The following is a 27,127-nucleotide window of genomic DNA, read 5'->3' as shown; positions in this document are numbered from 1 at the left end:
ACTTATTATATGCGGATCTAATAGCGGTACATTGGACTGTTAACAGAAAAGCTTCAGCCATTAATCAGCTGTAAATCATCAACTAAACTAAAATCAAAAACATTTTGCAAAAAAAAATTTCATTAATAAAAATCGGCTCTTTAAGAAGAGGCCTATTTTAGTGAAACTGGTATATACACATTAAATCTGGGACTTTTATATCGATTTTTTATTAATAGGTATCGATTTTTCCAAAAAAACATCGATTTTTCTTACATATATTTTTATTTTCGATGTATCATTAAAAATCGATAATTACGGTTTCGATGTATGTATTTTATTTTACACTCTTGATTTTGGTGATATGTATTTATAAAGATTGAAATTTAATTGAAAGGAGTTCTATTTTATAATTTTGTTTATTCTTATTAATCTCGAATTTGTTATTTTTTTATAATTTATTTACTTATTATTTTGTTTTTTACTTAAGGTTTTTATTTATTTTTGTTTTTCTCGTATTTGCTTATTGTTTTGTTGCTTTATTAAGAATTTTATTTATTTTTGTTTTTCACAATAAACTATGGCACTATTTTTCAAAATCGATGTTTTCTCCGATGTATTGGGAGATTGATGTAATTGTGCTTTTGTTGAAATTGAGTTCATTTTGATTTAATTTGGCTCTCAGAAAGTGGATGTTTGTAGCGGACTATAAAATATTATCTCTAATGTTAAATATTTTGAAATCGATATTTAGAAATCGGCTTTATCCAATAATATTGTCCAAACTGTTTTACACCTAATTTTGCATAAATACTCTGAAACGAGTTTCGTAGGAGTAATTGATCAACACATTTGAAAAAAAATATTCATAACAAAACCATAAAATGAACAAAGAAAACTCGTAAACATAATAATTGTTTTTTTTCCTTTGAATCTGAAATATTTCGAGTAAAACATTTTATTTTTTCCAGGACTATTTTGTAATGGATTTACCTCAAGACGATGAAGCCTCCAAGGACCCTGCCGTGGAAAAAGCAGTCCTGTCCTTCGACGAAGACGACTTTGAAGGTAAAACCATGTCAGGCTTATTAATTTCCATATCGTTGTTTTTTTATTGTCAAGTACAAAACGTGCGCAGAAAAAATCAAATACCTAGATCCATTTGCATTATTACATAACTCTCAACACGTGCAGTGCACCTACGCAGAATTTTTGAGTGTTTTTCTCACATTGTAAACGTGTAAAGGCGGGAGAAAATTTACCGGGGATTAGTGAGATTTTGAGGAATGAGAATTAATGCGGTTATTACGAGGAGTTTATTAGCGAAATTTCGAACAAGGGAGAAGATAAGATAATTTAGCTTGTCAGAAAAGCTAAAATGAGATTTAGAATCCGACTGTATTAAAGAAGAATATTTAATTCCTCGGAAACAAAGTAACAAAGTTAGATTAACGTTAAGTTTGTCGGTTGAGTTAGTAATTACAAGGCTTATTATAAGTATTAAAAAAATTGGTTATGCAAGAAGGTTTTGTTGAATTTTGCATAATAAATAACGTAGATTTTTTTTTATATGCGATTTTACGTGTACATGTGCACACTATTGCGCTCAAATAAAAACTCATCAGTCGCTTTGAAATTATGAGTCATGTCTTTGAATTAAGAAACAGTCTTTTGTTTTTCTTTAATTTATAAAACAGACTCAAAATGAGTGGTGACGATAACAAGAGTGAATAAATGTTAACTAAAATTCGAAATTATAATTTTATATTGTTATTTCTTATACAATAAACAGACATTTTAGGACTCGCGGATAATCGGTTAATCACAGAAACTACTCTGTTTTGCATTCTAACAGTAAACCTGTAAAAAAAATTAATTCATTAAATTTTAAATTAATGCAATATAAAGTTCACAAATCACAAACGTTTTAAGATAAAACTACAGCATGTTTCAAAATGATTTTCATCTAATTACCACTGGAATGTAATTCCTTTTGTGCCGCTAGCATAGAACTGTGTTTGAACTAGTTCTGCCAACTTATTGTGTCACTTGTCAAACGTCAAAACCGCCAATAGGAAAATAATTTAAACAACAGACAAAAAAATTAGGCAGCGCTTGAGTCAGTTTCATCTCTTCAGGGATTCAGTTGCCCTAGATTAGTACCTGAAAGTCTCCTGAGATTATATAACCAGGGTTCCAGTCATTATCTTTATAAAGCGGCATTTTTAATGTGTTCTGAAAATCACAGACTAGATAAAAATATTTTTGAAAGACAGTGTATGTTATTGCTAAGTCAGTAGTCAACAAATTTTGACCGAAATTTATACTGGAGCGATTGAAGTCATTTCTAAAGTAGAATTGCCTCTTGATTCTAAAATCAAAGTTTTGCTCCATCAGGTCAGGACTCAGAGATATTTGTAAAATAAGTTTTTTTTTGGGTAACCTGTTCAGTTTTATGTTTTTTAGTTTTCCTCAACAACTTCTAAAATCATGAAACTCTATAATAGAACCATGAAAAGCTTTTTAACGAACTGTAGAAGTCACCAAATGAGTCAGTTTATGCCAAGATATTTGAGAAAAACTAACGAAAATTTCGAAATACGAACGGTTTTTTAAAACTTTTTGACGCTTTTTGGCAAGAACTTTAAAGATTTTGTAAAAATTTTAATTTTATTGCCCACATAACTGTAGAGTTTCAGCAAATCTCGCGTTTTTAAATTATTCACTACAACAGAAGACCATAAATAAAAATTCTACAGCAACTTTAAAAAGTTTTTGGTCGAGTTTTTAATATTCTAATCTAAAATCCAGCTCATTGCTATCACTCCACTCTCCTGTGTAAATTTTCGAAACTTTTTGGGTGTAAATCCGGCTTTCAAATCTTTAGGGAGAAAATTAGGAGAAAATTGAATGTAGCGATTTTTGAGGTTAACACGTTGTCAAAGTTGAGTGTATTAATCAATAACTAATTAAAAATTTGTTGCAAAAGAACGATTTTAATAGAAAGTTAACAAGTTTTGGCAATGTTGTGCAAGACGATTAGCTTCTACGCATGCTACAGTTGCATCAAGGTCAAACGCTTTTGTTGCCAACTGTTACAGATGAAAATCGCTAGGGGTTGCTGCCAACTTAACTTTTCAATTTTTAATTAATTTTTTAAATTTTTCGCCCCAAATAAAATTTTCGTAAAATTGATATTTTCATGGATTGTTGCCACCTGATTGTCCGGAAAAAAGTTTAAGTGAAGATAAAAAAAATTGTCCACTTCATTTTGTGCTAACTTTCCAACAGATGGCCAGTATTTGTATATAATAGTTACTCATTATGACTTCTAAAAAAAATCTACAATTTCTATCCCCTAGTTTTGTTGGCTCTTCGGCAAACTAAGAACTCTTCATCATCAAGTTTCCAAACATATATTAGCATGAAAGTCATTTTAAAACTCAATGGGCCAGTTTACTCAATAATTTAACTGAAATTGAGTTAGGGGTCAATTTCAAGTCGTTTGCGACGTCGCTATTTAGCGACGTTGCTAAGGTAGCTGTGATGTGAAGAAGAAAACAGCAGAATTCTGCATGAAATCATCAAAATTCTTAGAGAAATCCGCATATTTCGATGCAAATCGTTGATTTCTCGCCGATTTTCGTTGTTTTCTGGCTTGAATTTGCAAAGAAGAGCACGAAATCTACAAAACCATCACTTTTAATCAAGATTTAACGGCTGAATTGCAAGAAAACAGCAGAAATCTGCACGAAATCATAAAAATTCTTACAGAAATCCGCATATTTCGATGCAAAACGGCGATTTCTCGCTGATTTTCGTTGTTTTCTGGCTTGAATTCGCAAAGAAAGGCTCGAAATCAACAAAACCATCACTTTTTATGTGATTGACGTTGCTACGTCGCAAACACCTTTAGCGACGTCGCTAAATAACTTGAAATTGACCCCTTAATCTCGCAACTAATTTGACGATTGGTGGCATTTGATTGGCGGAAAAACGATCACATGTCACTTTCATATAATGTTAAGTATTTAACCGAAATTAAAGATTTAACATAGGATCTGTAAACCGGCCCTAAGTCTAGGATTTTTTAAGCAAAGGCATTAATTAAAAAAAAAATTCTTAAATTTTCAAAAAATTTAAATTCAATTTTAAACGATAAGAGATAACAATGCATTTGTTAGACCCTTAAAAAGGTGAGACCTTTTATTCACTAATGCATTACAATAAAACATTGATTTGCTTAATTAGTCTTGAGTTATATGCAGAATTGCATATGAAAATCACTAAAAACAATTTCTATTTTTGTCCAGTACAAATTTTTCTCAAAATTTATTGACTTGTGGTATCTTTGAAAATTAATGAATGAAACGATTGTGATCAGTTAATTTTAAACTGCTCTAATTTAAAATCCAACAGATGTAGTAAGACATTTACTTTCAGAATACAATCAAGAAATCACAAGACTACAATTACCTATAATAATAAAAATTATTAATCATTGAAGGAAACCGACAATTTGTCATAAACAAAAATGATATAACAAACGCCACCACAAAAATTCATTATACAAACACCTACAGCACATTATTTATATAGACTTTTTGCAACTTCTCGGAAGCAAAAGTAACTTCATTTTTATAATGTTTTAATAAAAATAAATTGTTTTTTCTTGTGTCTGTAAAGACGCGTTTTTTACAGTTACGTTATTCGAGCCGACCCTTCATTTATTAGGCATTGATTATAATCAAAGTCCTGACCTGAACAAATTGTAATCAAAAACAAAAGATATTTTTATCAGTGTGGAATTGGAAAAATATCGCTTGATCGACCGATATGTTTCATTTATTTATAGATGGGATTAAAATTATCGGATTATCAATATCTGTCTGTTCAAAAAATACTTTATCACCAATTCCTTTTGAAGACATCACTACTAATCGCTTTAATCATCTTAAGGATATGATGCTTTTTAATCTCCGCTTCCCATTGTCATGTTGTTGATGAATGAGTTTATTTGTAAATCAGAAGAATTAGAGATTACCAATTTATTTTTAGCTTACTCATCCATCACACTGCGAGAAATTATAGTGATCACGAATTTGAAACAGTGCGTTTGATCTCCCCAGCATAATTGTTTACTTGAGAATCTGCTAAATTATGAATGACGGCGCCTACAAAAAACAGGTTTTCTCCAAAAAGGTGGCGAAAGTTTCTCCCTATGCGGCATTTTACGAAACTGGCCTTTTTTATTACTTCTCATCCTCTTGCAGGAAGTTACTTGACCACATACTTAGTTCTGAAACTTGTTGTCCAGACTTTTCGCCAACTTCAAATTATTTTGTGGTTTTTCTTTCCGCTCGATTTTGAGAAAAACATGACACCGTTATAGTAACATTTTCGCAGATTTACGAAGAAATAATGTTAAAGAAGTTTCATTTAAGGATGTACATAACTTTATCAACCAAAAAAATGTTTTTATTTCTTATATCTAATTTAGACTTTAAACTAGGAGCTTAAAAGAGGAGTCTTCACCTAAACCGAGTTTCGAAAGCAATAAAAATTCGGACAGCTGTCAAATTTTTGATTAAAATCTACTGGAGTGGCTAATCGCAACTTAATAGAGGTGCCTCAATTGTCTTAATGCTAATTAGTTAATTAGTCTTTTTTTTATACGAACATAAGTAACAATTCTTCTGCTTTGACCACAACTATTGCCTTTTACTTAACCTTATGAACTTGTGGTAACTAAGCATTCGAAGTAAAATAAATGAGAAAATACGATTTCGTCGATAAATTCTAAAAAGATTCTGTAATTTCTTACTTATTTTATTATTGAGAAGAAAAAAATATTAGGTGATTAAAAAAAGTATTTAACAATTTAAAAGCACATACAGAGAAAATACAAACGTAAAAATGTCGTAAAAAACGGTATCATTTAAGCAAATAACAAAAAAAAATTGTACTATTCCATCCTCAGGAGAAAGATTTAAATTGTAAGCCGCAAATGGACATTTTATTTCAACAATCGTTTCTTTATCTACTAGCCCGTCTGGTGAAGCACCCAAAAAACACATATTTTTGCCTATGAATAGACCACATGATTGTATAGAAATTAAGTTTTCTTTTTTTAGTAAATCTGTCTTCGCAATTTCCTCAAATTTTTTGTCATGGTTTATCGATTTGACATTTAAATTTAGACTTGTATAAAATAGAGTCAACAAGTTTTGATGTGTTTCCAGTTCTACGTTTACAAATTTTTGCACAATTTGATGCTGTTCATCATCATTAACCTAATTAGGGCCCAATCATGTTAACTTGCGGCATTCCAAATCAGAGTTGCGCCTTAGCAACTTCAATCAAAGTGATGCTACCTTAAGGGTCTACGAGCCTGCCCGAAAATTTCGTGTTTGAAAAGTATGCAACTTTAACAACACCTTTGATTGACAGCTGCCAAAAGGGATTACCGAGGATTTGGTAATGAGCGGATCATAAACTTTATGGAAACGGTCGCTTGACCTGCACATTTCCTAAGAAACCCAGCGGTTGGAACAATAAATTCGTGTTGGACCAAAGATGAGTTAAAATATCCGGATTTGAGTTTCTCTGCGTTTTGAGCTTGTGAAATTTCTGGTTCTAGTAGACAAAAATTTTACGGGCGTAATTTTTTTTCAATTAATGGAAAATGTATGTATAAAATCCCCAAATTTCCAGTTCCCATAGTACGTAATGGAAGAATGTTTTTTTAATTGAAAAATGTAATTTTCGTAAATGTGATCCAAAATTTTTCCTCACTGGTCGCCGGGGAAATTTTAAAATTACTTATTATTTTAATATTTTTATTTGAGAAAAACGCATTTAATTTTTTTTAACCAAACCTTTTACCTGACACATGAGTTTTTGGACCTTTTAGACTCTGTTGTTTTCTGTGATTTAAAAGTTAACTCTTCATAATAATACATCCCACTAATCAATAAAAATACTTCCCTAATTAATATTTTTTAAGCCAGAACCACTCAGGAAAAGCAAAATTGGCGTTTAATGTTATTATGCAAAAAAACTATTTTTTAAAAAATCTGAATCCACTTGTGTCTTTAATTGTACGAATTTTACACAATAATCCTTGTCTCTAATCTTACCTGCTACCGGTGGATTTTATAGGTTACCAATAAGACAATTAGCTTTCAAATATGTCGAAGCTAACACCATAATTTTCATTTCAAGAAAAGACTGTAAAACCCAAAACCTATAAATAAATACCTTGAAAAAATATTTAAATTCTTTCAATTTTTGGATACTTGTGTTTTTGACTGGGCTCGACTTGTAAATCAATGTACTTTTTTAAATTTCTAGAGTTTTATCGATTAAAGTTCAATGTTGTTTTTTGATGTTTTGCTAGAAATACGGGTTTTTGTTGAAAAAAATGCATAGAAAATAGGAAAATGACTAAGAAAACTAGGCATAATAATCTGAGTGAGAATATATCATATATTTAACTACTTATTGTTTCAACATATAGTGTATTAACTTAAAAAAATGTATGTTTGAATAAAAAATAAGTACCTTCAACTTTTAACTTTTTTAAAAACAAGGGAAAGTCTGAAAAATATACTTGAAAAGGTAAAATCTCTAATTTTGAGTGTTTTTGAAAGGGAAATTCGCTTCGCTCATGGAGATTTTGTCCGAAATTTGTTTGAACGAAACCGTATTCATTTTTGTTCTGAAGTAGCCCAACAGAAAAAACAGGGTAAAAAGACGAATTTTAAGTATTTTTAAATGGTAACTTTTCTTGGCCGAAACCGTATTCACGTTTGATAAAACAAGATATATTTCTTAAAATTTTGACTTTTTTAAAAAGGGTGACTTCGAAAAACCGGGCGAATTCTTTAAAAATTTTAACTTTTTAAAAACTTTTGAAAACCAGACTAAAAGCATTAAAAACAAAGTGTTCTGAGAGGGCCTACTAGTACAAAATTCAAAACAGGGTAAAATCTTTGAAAACAGGACAAAAGACGAATTTTAAGTATATTTAAATTGTAACTTTTCTTGGCCGAAACCATATTCATATGTGTGCTGAAGTGGCTCCATAGAAAAACTGAGCAAAAAAGGCAAATTTTATCTTTTAATTAAGAAGACTGTTAAAATAGGACTAAACTGCTTAAAAAACAAAGTATTTCGAAAAACCGGGCAATTTCTTTAAAAAATTTAACTTTTTAAAAGCTACTTTGAAAACCAGGCCAAAACCGTATTCATTTTTGTTCTGAAGTAGCCCAACAGAAAAACAGGGTAAAAAGACGAATTTTAAGTGTTTTTGAAAGGAAATTTGTTTGGACCAAACCGTATTCTTGTTTGATAAAACGGTGTATTTTCCTTAAAATGTTGACTTTTAAAAAAAAGGGTGACTTCGAAAAACCGGTCAAATTCTTTAAAAACTTTAACTTTTCAAGTTAGTTTGAAAACCAGGCTAAAAGCATTAAAAATGTGTTGTGTTCTGAGGGGGCCTACTAGTACAAAATTCAAAACAGGGTAAAATCTTTGAAAACAAGGTAAAATTCCTAATTTTAAATGTTTTTAAAAGGGAAATTTGTTTGTACGAAACCGTATTCACGTTTGATAAAACAGGATATACTTCTTAAAATTTTGACTTTTTTAAAAAAGAGTTCGAAAAACCGGACAAATTCTTTAAAAAATGTTAATTTTAAAATATACCTTAAAAACGGGAGTCTTTTCACGATTTTTCTGCTTTTCTGTTAACCCTTGAAAATTGGGGTGTTTTCCTTAAAAAGTAGCTGTGTTCTCAAGGGGCCATCTTAGTAGTTTAATTATACGAATTTTAAAAGCAATTAAAAATGTATTTCGAAAACCTATAAATAAATATCTTGAAAAAATATTTAAATTCTTTCAATCTTTGGATACTTGTGTTTTTGACTGTGCTCGACTTGTAAATCAATGTACCTACTTTTTTAAATTTCTAGAGTTTTGTCGATTAAAGTTGGTCAGTTGCTTTTATCAAACTTGCACGTCAGCAGTTTTTGACAAAATTTGGTGTTTGGGAATAAATTGTGTTTTTGATAATTTTTATCAACACCAAGATTTGAGCCAACAATTTTATTAAAAAACGGTGATGAAAAATATTAGGAATAGTTCCGAAAGTAAAAATGTAATTAGCGGTTTTAAGTCAGAATTATCGGATAAAGTTTTTGAAATAGAAAATGTTCCCAATAATACACATTTTATAATTGCGGAAAAAAGGTCTTCTAATTTAAAACTGGAAAATACGAAATGTAAAATTAATGCGTAAATAACAAAATTTTGTGTGAAAACAGTGAATTATACCGAGTCCGGCAACAGTAATAATCACCCTCAAAATCGTTTTTAGTTTCAAAAATAAATATTTGCAATTTTGCATTCGCTTTATCAAGCTTAACAATCTAAAGCAAAAATTTGCGATGCGTTAGAAGAGTAATTTTTAGCGATGTTTGAGTTTTTGCGTAAATACTCGCGAATTGTTTTTTTAACATAACTGTGACCAGCTTCATCTTAAATTTAATGTAACTGAGCATAAATTGCTGTTTTAACAAGTTAGTTTTCAAAACTATGACGGACAGTGGCAAACTACATCAATTTTTTACAAGTCACTTCAATTTTGATTAACGTTGATTGTTGCATTTTTTGGATACTAAATAGAAATAGTTAATTATTTACATTGAAAAATAAGAACTTAGGGCCCGATTTTAAATCAGTGGCGTAAAATTGCGTTGTCGCAGTTGAAGATACCTTTGCTCCCTACCATCGCTAAAGAATTATTTACAATGTCAGGATTAATATGAAGGTTTACTGCCTTAATTACTTGATTAATTACTTAATATTTTTAACACATTTATATTAAAATATATATATATATATATTGAATGGTTCCAAAAACCCTCACAAATAGATAAAAATTACACTTTTAAGGCGTCGCGACGCCAAAACTATCGGTGATAAAGAACAAGTTTTTGCGTCATCTTCTAGAGCTTCTTCGATTATCCATTAGCGTATGTAAATTTTTAAAATTTTACCTCTATAAGACAATTTTGGGGGTGACCACAAATGTTGCCGGACCTTGTATCAGAGATAATAAAATATTATTTCTCAATACACTAGCTACAAGTACCTTCGATATTTGTTGCCGAGAGCGACCAGTTGGGTCTTTACCTGCTTTTACCCGATAGCAGTTTATTACAATTGGGCGGAACGTCAGTGACCCCCTAGTGAGCGGTCGTAAATCATGAGATTTGCATAAGATGATTTGCGTTAGTTGTACTGTTGGTTGCCTATTTTTGATTTGTTTTTTTATTAATAACTTCAAAATTATAGCATAATGACAAAAACAAAAATGTCACCTCCATAGAGGTTTTAATTCTCCACATGTTGGTATTTTTTTTAACTTCCTAGGTTGCTTCATATTCCTTAAAAACGAAAAATGGGAATTTCAGTTTTTAATTAATTAAAGTCAAATTTTTCACTTTTTCAAAATTCGAAGATGTCACCTCCATAGCTCTACCTGAGACGCATACATACAGAGGTCGAGCGATTTTTCAAAGTCCAAAATGCGCTTCAAAAACGAAAAATCGTAAGCCATATACGGGTATATGCGTAGCGTAGACCCTTCAACTGCGTCACTGACTTGAAATCGAGCTCTTTTTACTTTTCAACATGTACTTGCGGTGAACAACGGTCTAAATTGTCACTAACAGTTTTTTTTATATGATTGTAATATGGCGCAAATTGTGTCAAGACGACCAAAATTACTTGTATAAAAATTTATATTGTGCTAGTTGTTGAATTAAATGTACACAGAGAAAAATTTATATGGATTTTGTCTACAAATGTTCACGAAACTGTTGCAATTTGTGCAGTTTATCTGCATCGGTTTGTTTAAAGTGAATTGTTATATTACTTTGTACAATATATCTTTAACTTATCCACAATATTGTTCAAACATTAGTCAAATAATTTTGCACAAAACTGTGTGACTTGTAATGCACAATATTGTGTGAATATTAATTCCAGAATATTAGGTGAATTTTAATTGCACAAAATTGTGCTAATTTTTAACGGACACTATAAGAATATTTTACGCAAAATTGTTCGAAACATTTTTAAATATTGTGTATGAAAATTGCCTAATCTTATACTTTAAAAACGCTCAAAGAAGGGTTATGTCAAAAAAAAGTGCACATATAATAAATATTCAAACATTTTTATTATTTATTTACTTCTATAATACAAATACATATAAATGGCAAAATATTTTACAGAATTATTTAAAAATCATACTAAATATCTTAGTAAGACAAAACATTTATTATTTATGCTTCAAAAGCATAAAATGTCGTGAAAACCCAATAGTTTTTATTATTTTACAGTAAAAACAGAAGTTTTGATCATTTTTATTTACAATGATTTTCTCAATGAGGCCGAAAACAGGAAAACAATCAATCCAGTTTTCCGTTACATCAGTTTGGTTTTCATTTTGATGTAGAAAATGGGTTTTTAAATGTTTCCGAAATGAATTGAATTTATTGTAAATTCTCCAACATCTGTTGACATTACAAGGCAAATTATCATTGTCTTGCAAAAAATGATGGTTTCTTAAATGTTTTATGTAATTATTAACATCACATTTAAATGCAAAATCACATTTAAAACAACACAACATCTCAACATTATAAACAAGTATTAATGATTATAAGTGAATAATAAAAATATAAAAATTAAAATAAAAGCATGCATAATAATGATTTAAATTAGAAACTGATTATAAACTACACATAAAATAAAAACAACAAATGTCAAAAAACAATAAAGCTGGTATATACTTAATTTAGATTTGACAAAAATTATAAAAAGTACAAAATGTAGCTTGATCCTCAAACTGACGCAATTGATAGATAGAGTGAATATTTATTCCCCAGCGTAAAATTAGACATTTTGAATAAAAATGGTTAAAATAATTATTTAATAAACTAGTTTGTTAATGACGGCGATTAATGATCGACACTGTTGTCTTTAATAGTGGAGATCATTAATCGCCCATTAACAAACGAGTTTATTACAACGTTTTATCGTTGACCACACAATACCTTTATTTGGGTGACAAAATGGGCAAGAGTTTCACGGAAAAATCATTATGATAAAAAAACATAGTTACCATTGAAAAAAATGACATGCGAATTTTATCAACAAGTGTCACCATTTTGAAAAAGTTGTTGCTGAAGTCGTAATTATGGACCTGGAAAATTGTGATAATACCTTACCGGCTGCAGTGGTCCAAAGCGCAAACGATGCATGTTCAAGTTTATTACCGAGTAAAAGTAAATATTCAGAAATAGAAACATAGCTGAAGATAATGCCGTAGTTTTTGTTTTATTTCTGTGTGTATTTCTGGTTGCATATGTCAAAATGTCAAAATTACAAAAAGAGCTGCATAATGAAAAAGAGAGCGTTAATGACACCCATTAACGCATCCTTTTTCAGACAAACTGATTCATTAATATCGACAATAATAAGAGGTCAACGATAAAGATTATTAATGGTATTAATAGTATTATTATTATCATCATTATTTAACATTTAACTACTCTTACCAACACATATGTCGTAAATGTCAAGTAATTCCCATGCTACAAGTATATTTTTTACTTCATCCATAAATTACGACTATTTCTCTACTCAAAGTTAAAACAAATTGCATACATTCAGAGATCTAAAACATAAATTACGCAACAGACAATAAGCATAATTGTAACGTAATGAGAAGAGTATTATTATAGTACACTTACTTGTATCACCAAGTTCTACCTCACTAGCACTCAACTACTCAACTGAACAAAATCAAAATTCAAAACTGCAGTAAGTTATACAAAGGACACTGTTGTTTAGACTGCAAATTTTCTGGAATCAACGAGGGAATAAATGCGATTGGATGGTCGCACATAAAAAATAACCTTGTTGGCTGATTCCAGTTAAAGATGTTATTTTTACTTCCAAAATTTCTTTCAATTTTTCACAATCATTGTCAAAAAAGTTTGAACACTTTTGTGGATTGTTAAATTAAGCAAATTATGCAAATAAAAAACACAAATTGTTCTACAGTAAAACATAAAATTGTAACTCACCAAGTCTCTTACCTGATTTGAAAAATTTTACACAATTTGTCGAGTTAAAATTCAAAAAAATTTCACACAATCAAATTGAAAAAAAGTAAGCAGCGGTTTAACAACAATTAACGCAATTGTACGAAAAATTGTGACAATTTGCAATCACACAACGTTGGACAACAGATTTCTAGAGCATTTTTCTCTGTGTATATTTGCCGTCATAACGCGAACAATGGTGATTTTACAAATATAAATTCAAAAGTTCCGCAATCAAAATTAAAAGTTGACTTGTTTTGCATTTTTTACAGTAGGATTGGTTTTTGTGAAATTACTGACTTAATACACGAAGTAATTTTCCTGGTGCGTAAAAATTTTGACTGTTAGTTGTGACTTCATCACCAATCAAGCTTTGATCAAAATCAAACTGTAGCTAAAAACCTCTGAATATTCAGACAAGGGAATGGAGGGTTGTTAAGGCGAGTGCCAAGACATTTTTCTTATGGAGAATCCCGTGTAAAGTATCGTCTAAATATTTCGCTTATTTTTTCATGTATCAGTTTCGTTCTTATTCTCAACTGCTTGTATTCACATTTTCTTCTAAAACTAAGAATCAAACATTGGAAAAAACATTTAATTTAAAAGTTAAAGGACTTGAAAATTCGATAATTTAGGGGTAGTTTTACGAATAGAAGTTTATGTCCGATTTTTGTGAATTTTTAAACTTAGAATTAGTAAAGAATACTTTCAAAATCACTTTCCCGCTAAATTTAAATCGATATCATTAAAATTGGTCTAGTTATGAGTGAGATAAACTAAAAATTTTTCAATCGAAGCTCTGAGCTTTGCAGATAATTTACGACTAGGTTGATTTATAAGCGTACCCTCATTTGCGGTTTCTTGACCAGCTTTGGAAGTTGTAAATCAAGGGATTTCTTCTAAAATTTTTACCTGCTTGTTTCGCACAGAGGATAATAAAATGGTTACAATTAGAAGAGCGTTATTAAAAGTGCTAATAAGTACAAGCACATCGAAGTTTCATAATGCTTGATGTATGAAATTATAGAAACAACTATGTAGTATGAAAATTCATTTAATTTATAGACATGTTTTCAACTAAAGTCTTTCAATGACACACGAATTAATTTCTCGACTACTTCACGGTGTTGGACGTAAAATTTAGAAAATGAAATTTAATAAAATAGTAATTTATTATTATTTTTCTTATTACATATTTTATTATTTATGTTTATTTTTTTCTTATTTCACTACAATTTAAAAGTTCATCAATGAATAAAAAATGTTGAATGAAACAAAATTGTTTTGAATGGTATGACTCTATGGAGCGACCTGACCGGATGCAATTTACCTGATGTTTGCAATATTGGATTAGAGTTTATCTAAGAAACTGACCGGAGTTTTACTAGGTGATGACAATTTCATTCATTTTGCCGCCGGCCGGTTCAACTTTTACTGAAAAACCCACTAAATCTTGTTCCTTTGAGAACAATATAATTTTTTTTTGGGAGAATAAAAAGGTTGACTTCTGGTAACTAGAAAAAAATGGAACATACATTGTAAATTCAAATCATAATTGGTATTACCAAATCCAAGGGCAGTTAAGAATAACACAAAAAAAAATGTGTATTTTGGGTGTTTGGTTTGGACTAGAAAGTGATATGAAATATGAATATATTTATGAAGACACAACTTTTTGGAAAATAAAATGGAACCAAAATTGATTAAGTTTTATTTTGATCACATGTTGCTGGAATTAATTGACTCTAGGAAACAAAGATTGTCTATTCCGATCCGCCGTCATTGAGTTTGTATTACCTATGTATTAGTTAATTGTCAATATTGTAAATAAGTACCTATTATGTAAATACCACTTTTCTTATAAATACTTACTAACATGTACATATTATACACATTATTATACTATGTATTTTGTATCTTTTGAGTATACCTTCATACCAAATACGTATCTATTTGGAAACAAATAAAATTAAACATAAAACAGATAAGTTTAGTTTTTTTTAGAAAATTTCTGTTTGGCATTCTAATATTAAATAATACTTTGATCTATTTATTATTTGACTAATTATTTTTTGAACAACGTACTGATGTACTTACAATTTTAAAATAAAAGTTTTTTATTCATATTATTTTACCCATGAAGAAGTATTTCTACCAGACAGAGGCAAAATAAGCATTTATCATTTTACAATCACTTTACGATAGCACAGTAAAGGGTGTTGTAAACAGAGGTACCGCTTGACAACCTTCCCGATGTGACAGCTCAGCTCGAATTCTGACCAGCGACGAGTCTTGGCACTCGCCTTAACAAACGCAAGTACCTACAAAATGACCCATGGAACTTGTAAATCTTTCAACGGTTTACTGCTTCCATTACTTGCGGTTTAGGGTAATAAATCAATCTTTGCTCACAGAATAAGACCGAACTTTTAATAATGAAATTGAACGGGATTATATCTGCTTTATTTATAAAGCAAAATGAACCGATTTTGTAAGATGTTTTTTTCAAAATAATAAAATAACGTCAAATATACTGTGAAATGGAATGTGCATCAAATAACTTCAATTTTAAGAAAATTCCAAAGTTTTTTTAAAAAATTAATGAAACAGTCTTTTAGTAATGGAAGTAACAAACCTATACTCGAAAACTGAAGTCGACATCTTTTTTAATAAAGAAGTTATTTACCCGTCAATTTACATAAGAGAAATAAATGGGTGAAGAAGTGCCATAAAGCGGATGCTTCCACTAAACCCCAAAAGCTCAGTTCGATTTTTGTTCTTTCCAACTTCCATTTTCATGGAAATATCGCCAATAACAATTTCCTTAGGGCACTGTACAAAGTGATGCATTCCAGTTATATCGCCCTCGACAGCTTTTCCATCGATCGCGACCATTGTGTCGGAGGCAATAAATCTCTAGCTATTTCCAATTCAATCGGCGTCATAAATGTGCTTAATTTAGTTAGTCGCCACTCAACAAATCCTCCGGATAGGTAGGCTTGCGAGAGCTTAAACTCCATTAGCAAAAACCTCCTCTGAACAAGGAAATGTTTCTAGGTCATCGAGCACACAGCGTTTTTGTTGGAGTACATGTACCTGGTGAACGGAAACACTCACATAGAAGGCACAGACATCATCATCGGGGCTCCTTTTCTGGGCCGACACAGGACAATAGACCCAGTAAGTGGAGAAAAACAGGATGTGCTCGGATTTTTGCTCCACTTTTTTCTTTATTGTCGGCTTGTTTCTTTTTTTAAGCATGTTTCGTTGTATCGACACTATTTGTCTTTCTTTTTCGTTCGTATAGTTGCACGTCAGTGTTTTCGAGTTTTAGCATGATGAAAATATGTAGAGTAAATTGATTGAAGATAAGGTTGCATTAAAATGTTTCAGGCTTTACGCCTCCAAAGTAAAAAATGTGAACTCAGCGAAAGGTTAATAGTATTGATTTTATTCCGCAACGTTAGGTTTGATTGACGCGTGACCTGTAACAATGCATCAAATTAGAAGTTCACTGAATTCACATTTTGCCAAAAACTCATCGGAACAGTGCCGTCAAAAATCGTCAAAAAACTGCCAATATTCAAATGTGATTAACTAATATCGCACCTACCTACATATTATATCAGTGTCAAATTAATTTAGAAGCGCTGTCATAATATTGTCATTCATCATTGTGAAGTCTCAATAACTTATCATCGTTTCAGATCTTATCTAAAATGATATTGTTAGTAATGTGAGATTTTTGGAAACTTAAGTCGGATGTGTTTGCATTTAAAATTGAGTTTGACAGCGAACAAAGTAATCATGAACTTACGTCAATGTGATGATAACAAAATTGCTAAACAAACCAAATTTCCGACAGTTAATTCCCCACCAATGATTTAACTAATTGGATAGGTAAATTATTATAATTTATGGTCTGCTGTCATCTATGATCCATTAAAACATGATTTAATAATATGAGTATTATGCATAATCCTTATTGTATGGGGAATTCGGTACATATTACGTTACTTGTTATTTTATAAAGTTGGAGAGCTAATTTGCATACTTACCTAACGTTTTAGACACATCTAACAACATCAACATTTTTCCAATTCTAATAAAATTTCAAAACAATATCAAATCTGCTATAAACATTAAGTGTGACGTGAGCACGTGTCACTTGAGAATTTTTATTTGTCACTTTTTACTTCTATTGTATTCAAAATTTTTATTTCAGTAACGTCATAAGTGTCTGATGTTTGTAATTCAGTTTTGATCAACCAATGAAAACGTTCTTTTGTAAATGCAGCAAATGAAAGCTATGAAAATACAAATTATTTATTTACACTCCTTCCAGGAAAATTTTACTGTGGCCGACAAATATTTTGGGTCAAACGTTTTTTTAATCTTAATGGGATGTTGTACAGAATGCTATAGTAATAATTAGTAAATAAGTAAATATGAAAAGAATATTTACTTATAAGAGTCATGCTAGTACATATACAAGGTGTTTATAAATGTTTCTAGCATCAAAGGTGGCTCTGGAATTCCTGTCATGCACTATTTTGCCGCCGCTTTGCTTTCATAGTGAATATAACTATCTTGAAAATTATTTATAATGTTACTTACGTCCATGACGTTTCAGTTACAGTTTTGTGTCCAAGTTTTTGATTTTCAGGTTTTAAACCACAACTAGAACCGTTTATTTCTCAAAATTTACTTTGCTGCATGTTTGAGGTTAACTGATTGGAGTGCGGGCACTACCGCCTGTAAAGTATGCAACCTCCCACTCTGGAGGATCAACAAACCCTGCCTGTCCATTTAAATACCATTGAAAGAGTTGTTTAGACGCAGTATTTAATTATTTTTTGTATTGTAGTTGGGTTGTAACGACTTAAAATGTATTGCCTTAATGATAATTTTGATCAGTGAACAATAAATGTTTAATTTCAGCCAGAATACAAGCTGCTATCTCTATTAATTTTTGGCACATTTTGTTAAATTTTGATAAAATCGTAAATTTCTTTTTTAGGGATATTTATATGCAACTTTTCAAAATCCATGACGATACTAAATACAGCAGATATGGCAAATTCAAACTATTAAGATTTTTTTGAATAAAGGCAATTTTCTTCTAATTTACTTTACGTTAGGAGTATCTCTAAAAGTTAGGTATTATTCTAAAAGAAGTTGCTTAGAATCGAATTTTAAATTCATTTATACCAAATGAGGAGTTTTTAAACGAAAAATTTCCAATTTTTATTTTATCACATACAATTCTTTTAAGCAGTAATACATTGTATAATAAGAATTGGCCAACCACAATGAGCGATAAATTCTTTAAAAAAATCGAAATAAGAATTTTAAGTTGAAATTTTGCAAGAAATGTATTCTGAGCAACATTTCTTAAAAATCGAAGATGTCCAACACCAAGGAAAAGTTCACTTTATTCAAAAACTCGTGGACAATTTATCATTTTTCCTTCTAAAACTAAGGAAGATAAAAGCTTATTCATTTAAAGTACAAAGCACTGTATTATTTTTTTGTCTAATCTGCAGATATTTTAATTTTATTTTAATTTTTATCATCAAGCGACAAACGCCTGTAACTTTTTTTGCGATTTTTAAAATATCAAATTTGGAAAGTCGTCATTCGTTGGCGTTTTTGGGTGACTAATAACGCCAAAAGTGTCCTAAAATAAACAATTACTACTCAATGGCAGTATATATAATCCATATTAAAAGAGTTGAACCCAACTATAGTAAAAACACAGTCAAAAATAATTAAATACGGCATCCAAACAACGCTTTCAATGGTATTTAAATGGACCGACACGGTTTGTTGATCCTCCAGAGTGGGAGGTTGCATACTTTACAGGCGGTAGTGCCCGCACTCCATGTCAGTTGAAAAATCGAAACCCAGATTTGTAATGAGCGGCAAATTTCTTTGACATTTCATAGACACCCTTAAAGCTAGAAACATTTATAAACACCTTGTACATAAGACATACAGCCGAGGAAATTTATAACCTTACTTTTTTGCATTATCAATTTTGAGTTACAATTTTTTAACTTCAAAATTTTAGGTATTTCCAATATTGCAAGGACCTGACTGTAGATCACACCGCTCTGTATTAAAGAGACTATTCTAATTTTATCCGTTTTAAATACTTCAGTCATGATAATTCTTAATTGTCAACTTGTCAAAACTTTGATGTTTTAAACGTCAGTAATCCACACCCTACAGTCAAATTTTTAATAATTTTTAATGCAAAATTTTAGATCTCTCCGATTATTTTAGGTTTTCAAGGTCTTAGTATTTAAGAATGTTATTAAAAACTGTCCTTTTATTCACGTCCTTGAAGTTTGAAGCTCTCATTTCATGAATTATTAAGTTATATTAGTTTAAAATTTTAATTTTCGCGAAGGCACTCAAATTTAAAAAGTTGCTTAATTTTTAGTTTTTGTTCAAAAATGTTTATAACTTCGAACAATCAATAAATACGTTTCAAATAATAAAAAATAAGTCCACCGAATTTCAGTAATTTGCCAACATGAATTTGATTGACAATTTTGCAATTTAAGCAGTCTTTTAAATGAAAATTTTTCATTTTTTACTAGTTTTCCGGAAAATTCTATGCTAAAGCAACAACTGCACCAAATTTTACTGCATTAGGATATCAAATCTCTGAATTACGGAACTTGACAGAAAATTTTGTATTTTGACGAACATTTCTAAAAACTTTCATTTTTGTTCTAAAAATCTGTTACTAGGTGTACTTAATTAAATGCCTTTAAAGTTACACAAGTCTATCAAATTTCACTACTTTAGCATCAAAACTGTCGAAACTATAGAACTTAATAAAAACTTTGGGTTTGTCTGCCGAATGGAAATTTCCAAAATTTATACTTTTTTTAATAAAATTTTTAATTTTTGTAAACTTCATAAACACCTTAAAGTAGTAAGTAAGCCCATCAAATTTCACTACGTGAGCATCAAAACTGTAGGAATTTTTGGATACCGAAAACGTTCCTCAAATAAAAATTTTGTAGAATCTTTGTTTTTTGCTCTGAATTTATATAATTTAGTACACTTAATAAACACCTCTTGCGTAAGATCTCCACCAAATTTCCCCACTTTGACATTAAAACTGTAGGAATTGCAGAGTTTAATAAAAAAATTCTAAAATTTTCACTTTGTTCTAGGATTCTGTAATTTTGTACACAAAATAAACAACTAGAAAGTAAAAAAAACAGCAAATTGCACCTTTTCAGAGTTAAAACTGTCAAAGTTACAATATTTAGGCCGTTTGAACGAAGACCAAAATGAGAAGTTTTTAGAGAAATTATTATTGGTTTCATTAATAGATTTTATCTTGTAGTTTTGCTGCAATTTTAGGAAACCAATATAAAAATAAGCAGCAAATTACAGTTTCGAGTTTGAATTTAAAACAGTTTGTAGTCTTTAGATGTTTAAAATTCTTTTACATTGTTTGGAATCTATTTTTTTATTATTTTCCGATGTTGTTTTTTTAATTTACATCTCTTCAATGCAGTTTTTAGATCTTTCTCCACTTTTTTTGATCGATTCGTTTAATTTTTCAATATTCTTTTTTATATTTTTAAAATCTTATATGTTCTGACGCTCTTTTTAGGACCTTTCTTTGGGTTTTGCTTCTGATCTTCACAGTTGAAGGTCTTTTTGCATTCCTTCTTTTCTTCTTTACGTGTTTCAAATTGTTCATATTATCACTTCTTTTGGATTTCATTGATTATTTTTATATCTACTGGATTCTTTTGGAGTCAAATTTATTAAGATTTGAATAGGCCTCGGACTAAATTTGAGAATCGAAAAACTGAAAACAATTTTCTGTTTAATGTCAAACTGATTAATATTATATTATACCAGTGGCGCAGTTTTTACAAAATTCAAACTTGGATTGATTGAGTTCAACTAAACAATTTTAAAACAAAAAAAATAAAAATATGCCCGGAATGCTGCTGCTTCCTTGGTTTGTTAATATCTGTAAAACATCAGCGAAATGCATGTTGCAACGATAATTTTATTTGAAACCCTGCAATGCACAATATTATACTTTTATTAGGAGTAAAAGCAGCACTTTATGTGGTGATTTTGCAAGATTGTAATGAATGCCACCTAGATAGCGGAAAAAGCATGTTTTCCTACCACTGTAAGAAATAATTTACTTATAAATAGATAACATTCAGATAACTAATGTTATTTTCTTAGGTACACCTCCTTCTCAACGTGTTCAATTCATCCTAGGCGAAGACGTCAACGATGAAAAACACGAAAGTCACCCACTATTTTCCGAAATGGAGGAGCTGGTCATTGAAGGCGGCGACATGGAATGGAAAGAAACCGCCCGTTGGATCAAATTCGAAGAAAATGTGGAAGAAGGCGGCAATCGTTGGTCAAAACCTCACGTGGCCACACTCTCTCTTCACTCTCTATTCGAACTTCGCAGTCTCATCCTCAATGGGACTGTCCTTCTGGATCTTGAAGCCTCCTCGATGGAACAAATCGCAAACTTAGTTCTTGAGAACATGATCAATACTGGCGCTTTGAGTCAAGACAAACGGGACAAAGTCAAAGATGCCTTGCTGAAAAGACACAGACATCAGCATCAAAGGAAGGACCATGTTTTACCACTGATTCGGAGTTTCGCTGAAATGAGGAATCATTCCACTTCTAAAAGTAAGTTTTTAGAGTAGAAAATTAACGTTTTTATCATTTTGTGCAGTTTTAAGATCATACTGATATTTTAGGAGGATGTGTTAATTTGTATTGTCTTGGGGGACCACCTGGGGCAAACGTAAGGAAAGTCAGAAAGAAAGACGAAAATTTAGTGAAAGGTTAGGTGAGACTTTGCTTGGGAGGTGGCGGGGAATTCAATAGCCATCATCATTCACCACTAACTGTGTTTGTTTGGAGCGGAATTTAAATAATTTATAAGATAATGTATAAGGTGTTTAATAATTGTTTCTAGCATCAAGGGTGGCTATGAAATGTCAAAGAAATTTGCCGCTCATTACAAATGTAGGTTTCGATTTTTCAACTGACATTTTCAGTTAACCTCAAACATGGAAGTAAATTTTGAGAAATAAACTGTTCTAGTTGTGGTTTAAAACCTGAAAATCAAAAACTTGAACTGAAACGTCATGGACGTAAGTTACATTATTAGAATATTAAAGAACGAGTGCACCAATGCCATTATAAAACAAGTCCTTTATTAGTATATTAAAGAACGTGTTTTATAATGGCCAATTTGGTGCACGAGTTCCCGTTGTACAAAACGAGCCGTAGGCGAGTTTTGTATGGGACGAGTGCACCAATGCCATTATAAAAGAAGTCCTTTATACTATTTTTTCGAATTTGCACCCTTTTTTTAATAAAAAATTTAAATTTTCCAATTCTAACAGTTTTCGTGTTACACGATTGGTAATGGTTTTGTAACCACGACTTGCCACTTGATTTTCAAATTTAATTTAAAATTTGACATTTATTGAGTTTCACTGTCACTGAATTTTGACATAACGTAACCTAACCTCACAGCCAGTATTCATATCTATTATATTTAGGTACAATTATTGTTGGCCGCAAAGGACCATTCAATTATATTGATACATTTTTTATTCACGCAGCAATTTATTAAACACGAATCGTAAAAACCAAATTGTCCAAGAACTTGACAGGAAACAGGTGACAGCCAGACTAATTAGTTCTGCCAATTCTTAAAAAACAAAATTTCCTACTTTGAGTTCTTTTATAGATACCTATAAACGACTCCAAATTGAGTACTCTAATGGACCTATTAAAGCGGCAAATTCGAAAAAATATTTTTTCAAATTTGCACCCTTTTTTTAATAAAAAATTTAAATTTTCGTGTTACACGATTGGTAATGGTTTTGTAACCACGACTTGCCACTTGATCTTCAAATTTAATTTAAAATTTGACATTGAGTTTCACTGTCACTGAATTTTGACATAACGTAACCTAACCTCACAGCCAGTATTCACATCTATTATATTTAGGTACAATTATTGTTGGCCGCAAAGGACAATTCAATTATATTGATACATTTTTTATTCACGCAGCGATTTATTAAACACGAATCGTAAAATCCAAATTGACCAAGAGCTTGACAGGAAACAGGTGACAGCCAGACTAATTAGTTCTGCCAATTCTTAAAAAACAAAATTTCCTACTTTGAGTTCTTTTATAGATAAAGTCCGTTTTTTTATTAGAAAACCACCAACACCGCACTCTCCCACCACTTTACAACCGGCAACGTCGTCGATGGTGACTTTTTGGTGATAAAATCAAATAGGTTAGCTGCCTAATTGACAATTTGATTACACAAAACGGCCTTTCAGGCTGTGCCGAGTCTTTTCACTATTAAATCATTTGATTTGCAATCCAACAGGCTGTAAAAGAAACGGAAACACTGCCTAATTTTCAGAAATGTCAAAAATTGGACAACTTTTTTCTCACCAAAAATCTCCCTAGGCAACGTTGCCGGTTGTAATGCAGAGGAAGATTGCGGTGTTGGTGGTTTAAAAAAAAAACGGACTTTATACTATATTTCAGAATTATTGACATCTCAGTGTGCCTGGTAAATTCAAATTTATGTTGGCAGAATCTTCTAATATAAGCGTATTTAGTGTTTTTAGATTTATATTTATCCCTATGTGTATGTAATGTGTGTCACGTCAACTTTGAATCTGATTCATCAGATTCTGAGGAGGAACTAAAATCTGAAGCAGAAGAAATCTGTGTTATGATGGTAGATTCAGAATCTGATTAAAATACCAATTCATTAGCTTAAAAAAGTAATTTAATTCATAACCTCAAAATGTTACATTGACAGTTTTAGAACCAAAATGCTAAAAGTCGTTCACATTGTTAGAGGCGCTTTACACAGACATGGCCTACCGAGATGTCAATAATTCTGAAATATAGTATACCTATAAACGACTCCAAATTGAGTACTCTAATGGACCTATTAAAGCGGCAAATTCGAAAAAAATAATTTTCAAGATAGTTATATTCACTATGAAAACAAAGCGGCAAAATAGTGTACGGCAGGAATTCTAAAGCCACTCTTGATGCTAGAAACATTTATAAACACCTTGTATACAGCAGTATATACTTGCTGCTCGGGATATAGAGATAATCTTTTTAATCTATGTGCACAATATACTATTAAATGCAACATTGTATGAATGACCAAAAAAAACACAAAATTTCTGGCGTATTTTACTTGACATGTTGAAAATTTTGGTGTAAGCAAACGCACCATATTAGTATTCTCATTCAAAAAATTATAACTTATTTGTTCATTCTGTTGTACGGCTGATCAAGATAATTTGTTATCAACACGCCAACAAAGTTTGTTATTGGTGTTATTGGTGTTATTAAACCATAGTGGTAAATGTCAAAGTTGTTTTATTTGTATATTTTGTGTTTTTTTGACAGCAGTATATGTATGAATCAATTACACGACTCACCGATCAAAATTCGATGCCGTTCGTTAATCCCATTATTAATACAACAGTCAACAGATGACCGCTGTGAAAAACTCATGAGAAATGTTGATTGAATGCAAATTTTCCGTATTACCCGGTAACCGGATAATAAATTCTGTCAAGGACGATTGAGTAATGCGGCACGTGCTAATTGTAGAACACGCGACTTCGAATAATAGCTTCTTCTAAAACTAATAGTGTGAATAAACACTTTTAACATGATCACATAGAAGATAAATAAACTGTAGTATGTACAAGGTGTTTATAAATGTTTCTAGCATCAAGGGTGGCCATGAAATGTCAAATAAATTTGCCGCTTATTACAAATGTGAGGTTAATGGGAGTGTGGGCACTACCGCCTGTAAAGTATGCAACCTCCCACTCTGGAGGATCAACAAACCTGTCGGTCCATTTAAAAGAGTAGTTTAGATGCAGTATTTAATTATTTTTTGTATTGTAGTTGGATTGCAACTTCTTAAAATGTATTGCCTTAATGATAATTTTGATCAGCGAATGGTAAATGTTTAATTTCAGCCAGAATACAAGCTGGTATTTCTATTAATTTTTGGCATATTAAGTTAAATTTTGATAAAAGCGTAATGTTCTTTTTTAGCGATATTTATATGCAACTTTGCAAAAAAAGTTAGGTTTTATTCTAAGAGAAGTTGCTTAGAATCGAATTTTAAATTCATTTATACCAAATGAGGAGTTTTTAAACAAAGAATTTCTAATTTTTATTTTATCACATACAATTCTTTTAAGCAATAATACATTGTATAATATTTCATTATCAATAATTAACGATCGAATTTAATGATTTTAATATTTAAAAAAATTGAAATAAGAATTTTAAGTTGAAATTTTGTAAGGAATGTATTCAGAGCAACTTTTCTTAAAAATCGAAGATGTACAATACCAAGGAAAAGTTCACTTTATTCTAAAACTCGTGGACAATCTATTATTTTCAAATTTTTTCTTCTAATATTAACGATTAATTAATTAATAATTAATTTATTCGTCTAATCTGCAAATATTTTAATTTTATTATACTTTTCATGGTCAAGCGACAAACGCCTGTAACTTTTTTTGCGTCTTTTAAAATATCAAATTTGGAAAGTCGTCTTTCGTTGGCGTTTTTCGACCACTAATTACGCCAAAAGTGTCCTAAAATAAACAATTACTACTCAAAGGCAGTATAGATAATACATATTAAAAGGTTTGAACCTCACCGTTGTAAAAGCACAGTCAAAAATAATTTAATACTGCATCTAAACAACGCTTTCAATGGTATTTAAATGGACCGACACGGTTTGTTGATCCTCCAGAGTGGGAGGTTGCATACTCTACTGGCGGTAGTGCCCGCACTCCATTTGTAGTTAACCTCAAACATTGAACAAAGTTAGTTTTAAAAAGAAACCTTTGACATTTTGAATAATTGTGAACTCCAAAGCGCCACTAGATGCTAGAAACATTTATAAACACCTTGTATTATGTAAGGTCAATTTTAAAGCTAGCAAGCTAAGAAACTAAAGGACGGCTCTTTTAGAAAAATAAAAAATAGATGTGCAGAAAAATTAATATGCGCTTAAGCTACATTTAACACGTTTTAATACGTTAATTTAAATTAATTAAAGTCATTTTGAACATTTTTTTTTAAATGTACTCTTCCCTTTAGTGTCGTCACTAATTTTACTTATTTAGTCGAAAGATTAGATGTAGTTGGATTTTTATAAAATCCAAAATTGGATTGAATGAATCTAATTAGACAATTTCTAAGCGTTTTAACTTTTTAAATTAAATGAAAAAAATTAAAATAATTACAGATACTAAGATAGTTTACCTTCATTGATTAGCCATTAGTCTTTACCTAAAACTTTGTATTATCCGTGAAGTTCAGATCAAATATCACCAAACACTCGCAACATAGCTGCCGCTATAGGCGTGGACAATGGGAAATTTTACCTCAAGTTTTCATTGTACTTTTAAAGTAGGATTTGAAGATTCAATCATTAAAAGGGAAGTTAAAACTTGTGTTAAGAAGAGGCGACCCATTTTACTCCAATGCTAATTTCAAAACACGATAATATTGTGTTACTAATTACCAATAGAAATATAATAAATAAAAAATAAAATGTCCAGAATGTTTTCTAGTCTTTATCCGCAGCAAAACGATGTTTAATCACTTATGAATTAATTTGATGTTTGTTCCCAGCAACCCAAATTTAGCGCAAAACATGAACAAAAATGTCTCGATTTCCGAATTTTGATTGATATGCAAAAAGAGCGTTATAATTTATCAATAAATACATGAGCTATAGAGATCTAAAATCTCTCAACTCAGATTTTCTCTGAATTATACTGATAATTTATGACCAGCTATTAGAAATTAACCACAAGCTGTAAACTTAATTTACTGTTCATTTATGGCG

At 30.6% G+C, this 27,127-nt stretch overlaps 1 protein-coding gene across 12 annotated transcripts in view; it reads left to right on the top strand.

Annotated features, from left to right (window-relative positions):
* The window catches only part of Ndae1 (Na[+]-driven anion exchanger 1), a 102,713-nt gene that overhangs the window by 50,443 nt on the left and 25,143 nt on the right, over nucleotides 1–27,127 (top strand). For 8 of the 12 annotated variants that reach the window (XM_088037687.1, XM_088037688.1, XM_088037686.1 and 5 more), the window contains exons 2-5: nucleotides 951–1,047; nucleotides 16,218–16,340; nucleotides 21,399–21,866; nucleotides 21,938–22,024. In XM_088037687.1, the coding sequence (XP_087893813.1) occupies nucleotides 963–1,047; nucleotides 16,218–16,340; nucleotides 21,399–21,866; nucleotides 21,938–22,024 (763 nt within the window). In that variant the 5' untranslated portion in view covers nucleotides 951–962. The remainder of the gene's footprint in view (nucleotides 1–950; nucleotides 1,048–16,217; nucleotides 16,341–21,398; nucleotides 21,867–21,937; nucleotides 22,025–27,127) is intronic. The other 4 variants (XM_088037690.1, XM_088037695.1, XM_088037693.1 and 1 more) reach the window with 2 other exon arrangements.

The sequence above is a fragment of the Gnatocerus cornutus genome, chromosome 5, assembly GCF_029298725.1.
Source record: "Gnatocerus cornutus isolate USDA-ARS CGAHR chromosome 5, icGnaCorn1.1, whole genome shotgun sequence".
Taxonomy (NCBI): Eukaryota; Metazoa; Arthropoda; class Insecta; order Coleoptera; family Tenebrionidae; genus Gnatocerus; species Gnatocerus cornutus.
Note: the sequence above shows the minus strand (reverse complement) of the source record. Positions and strands in the feature narration are given on the sequence as shown.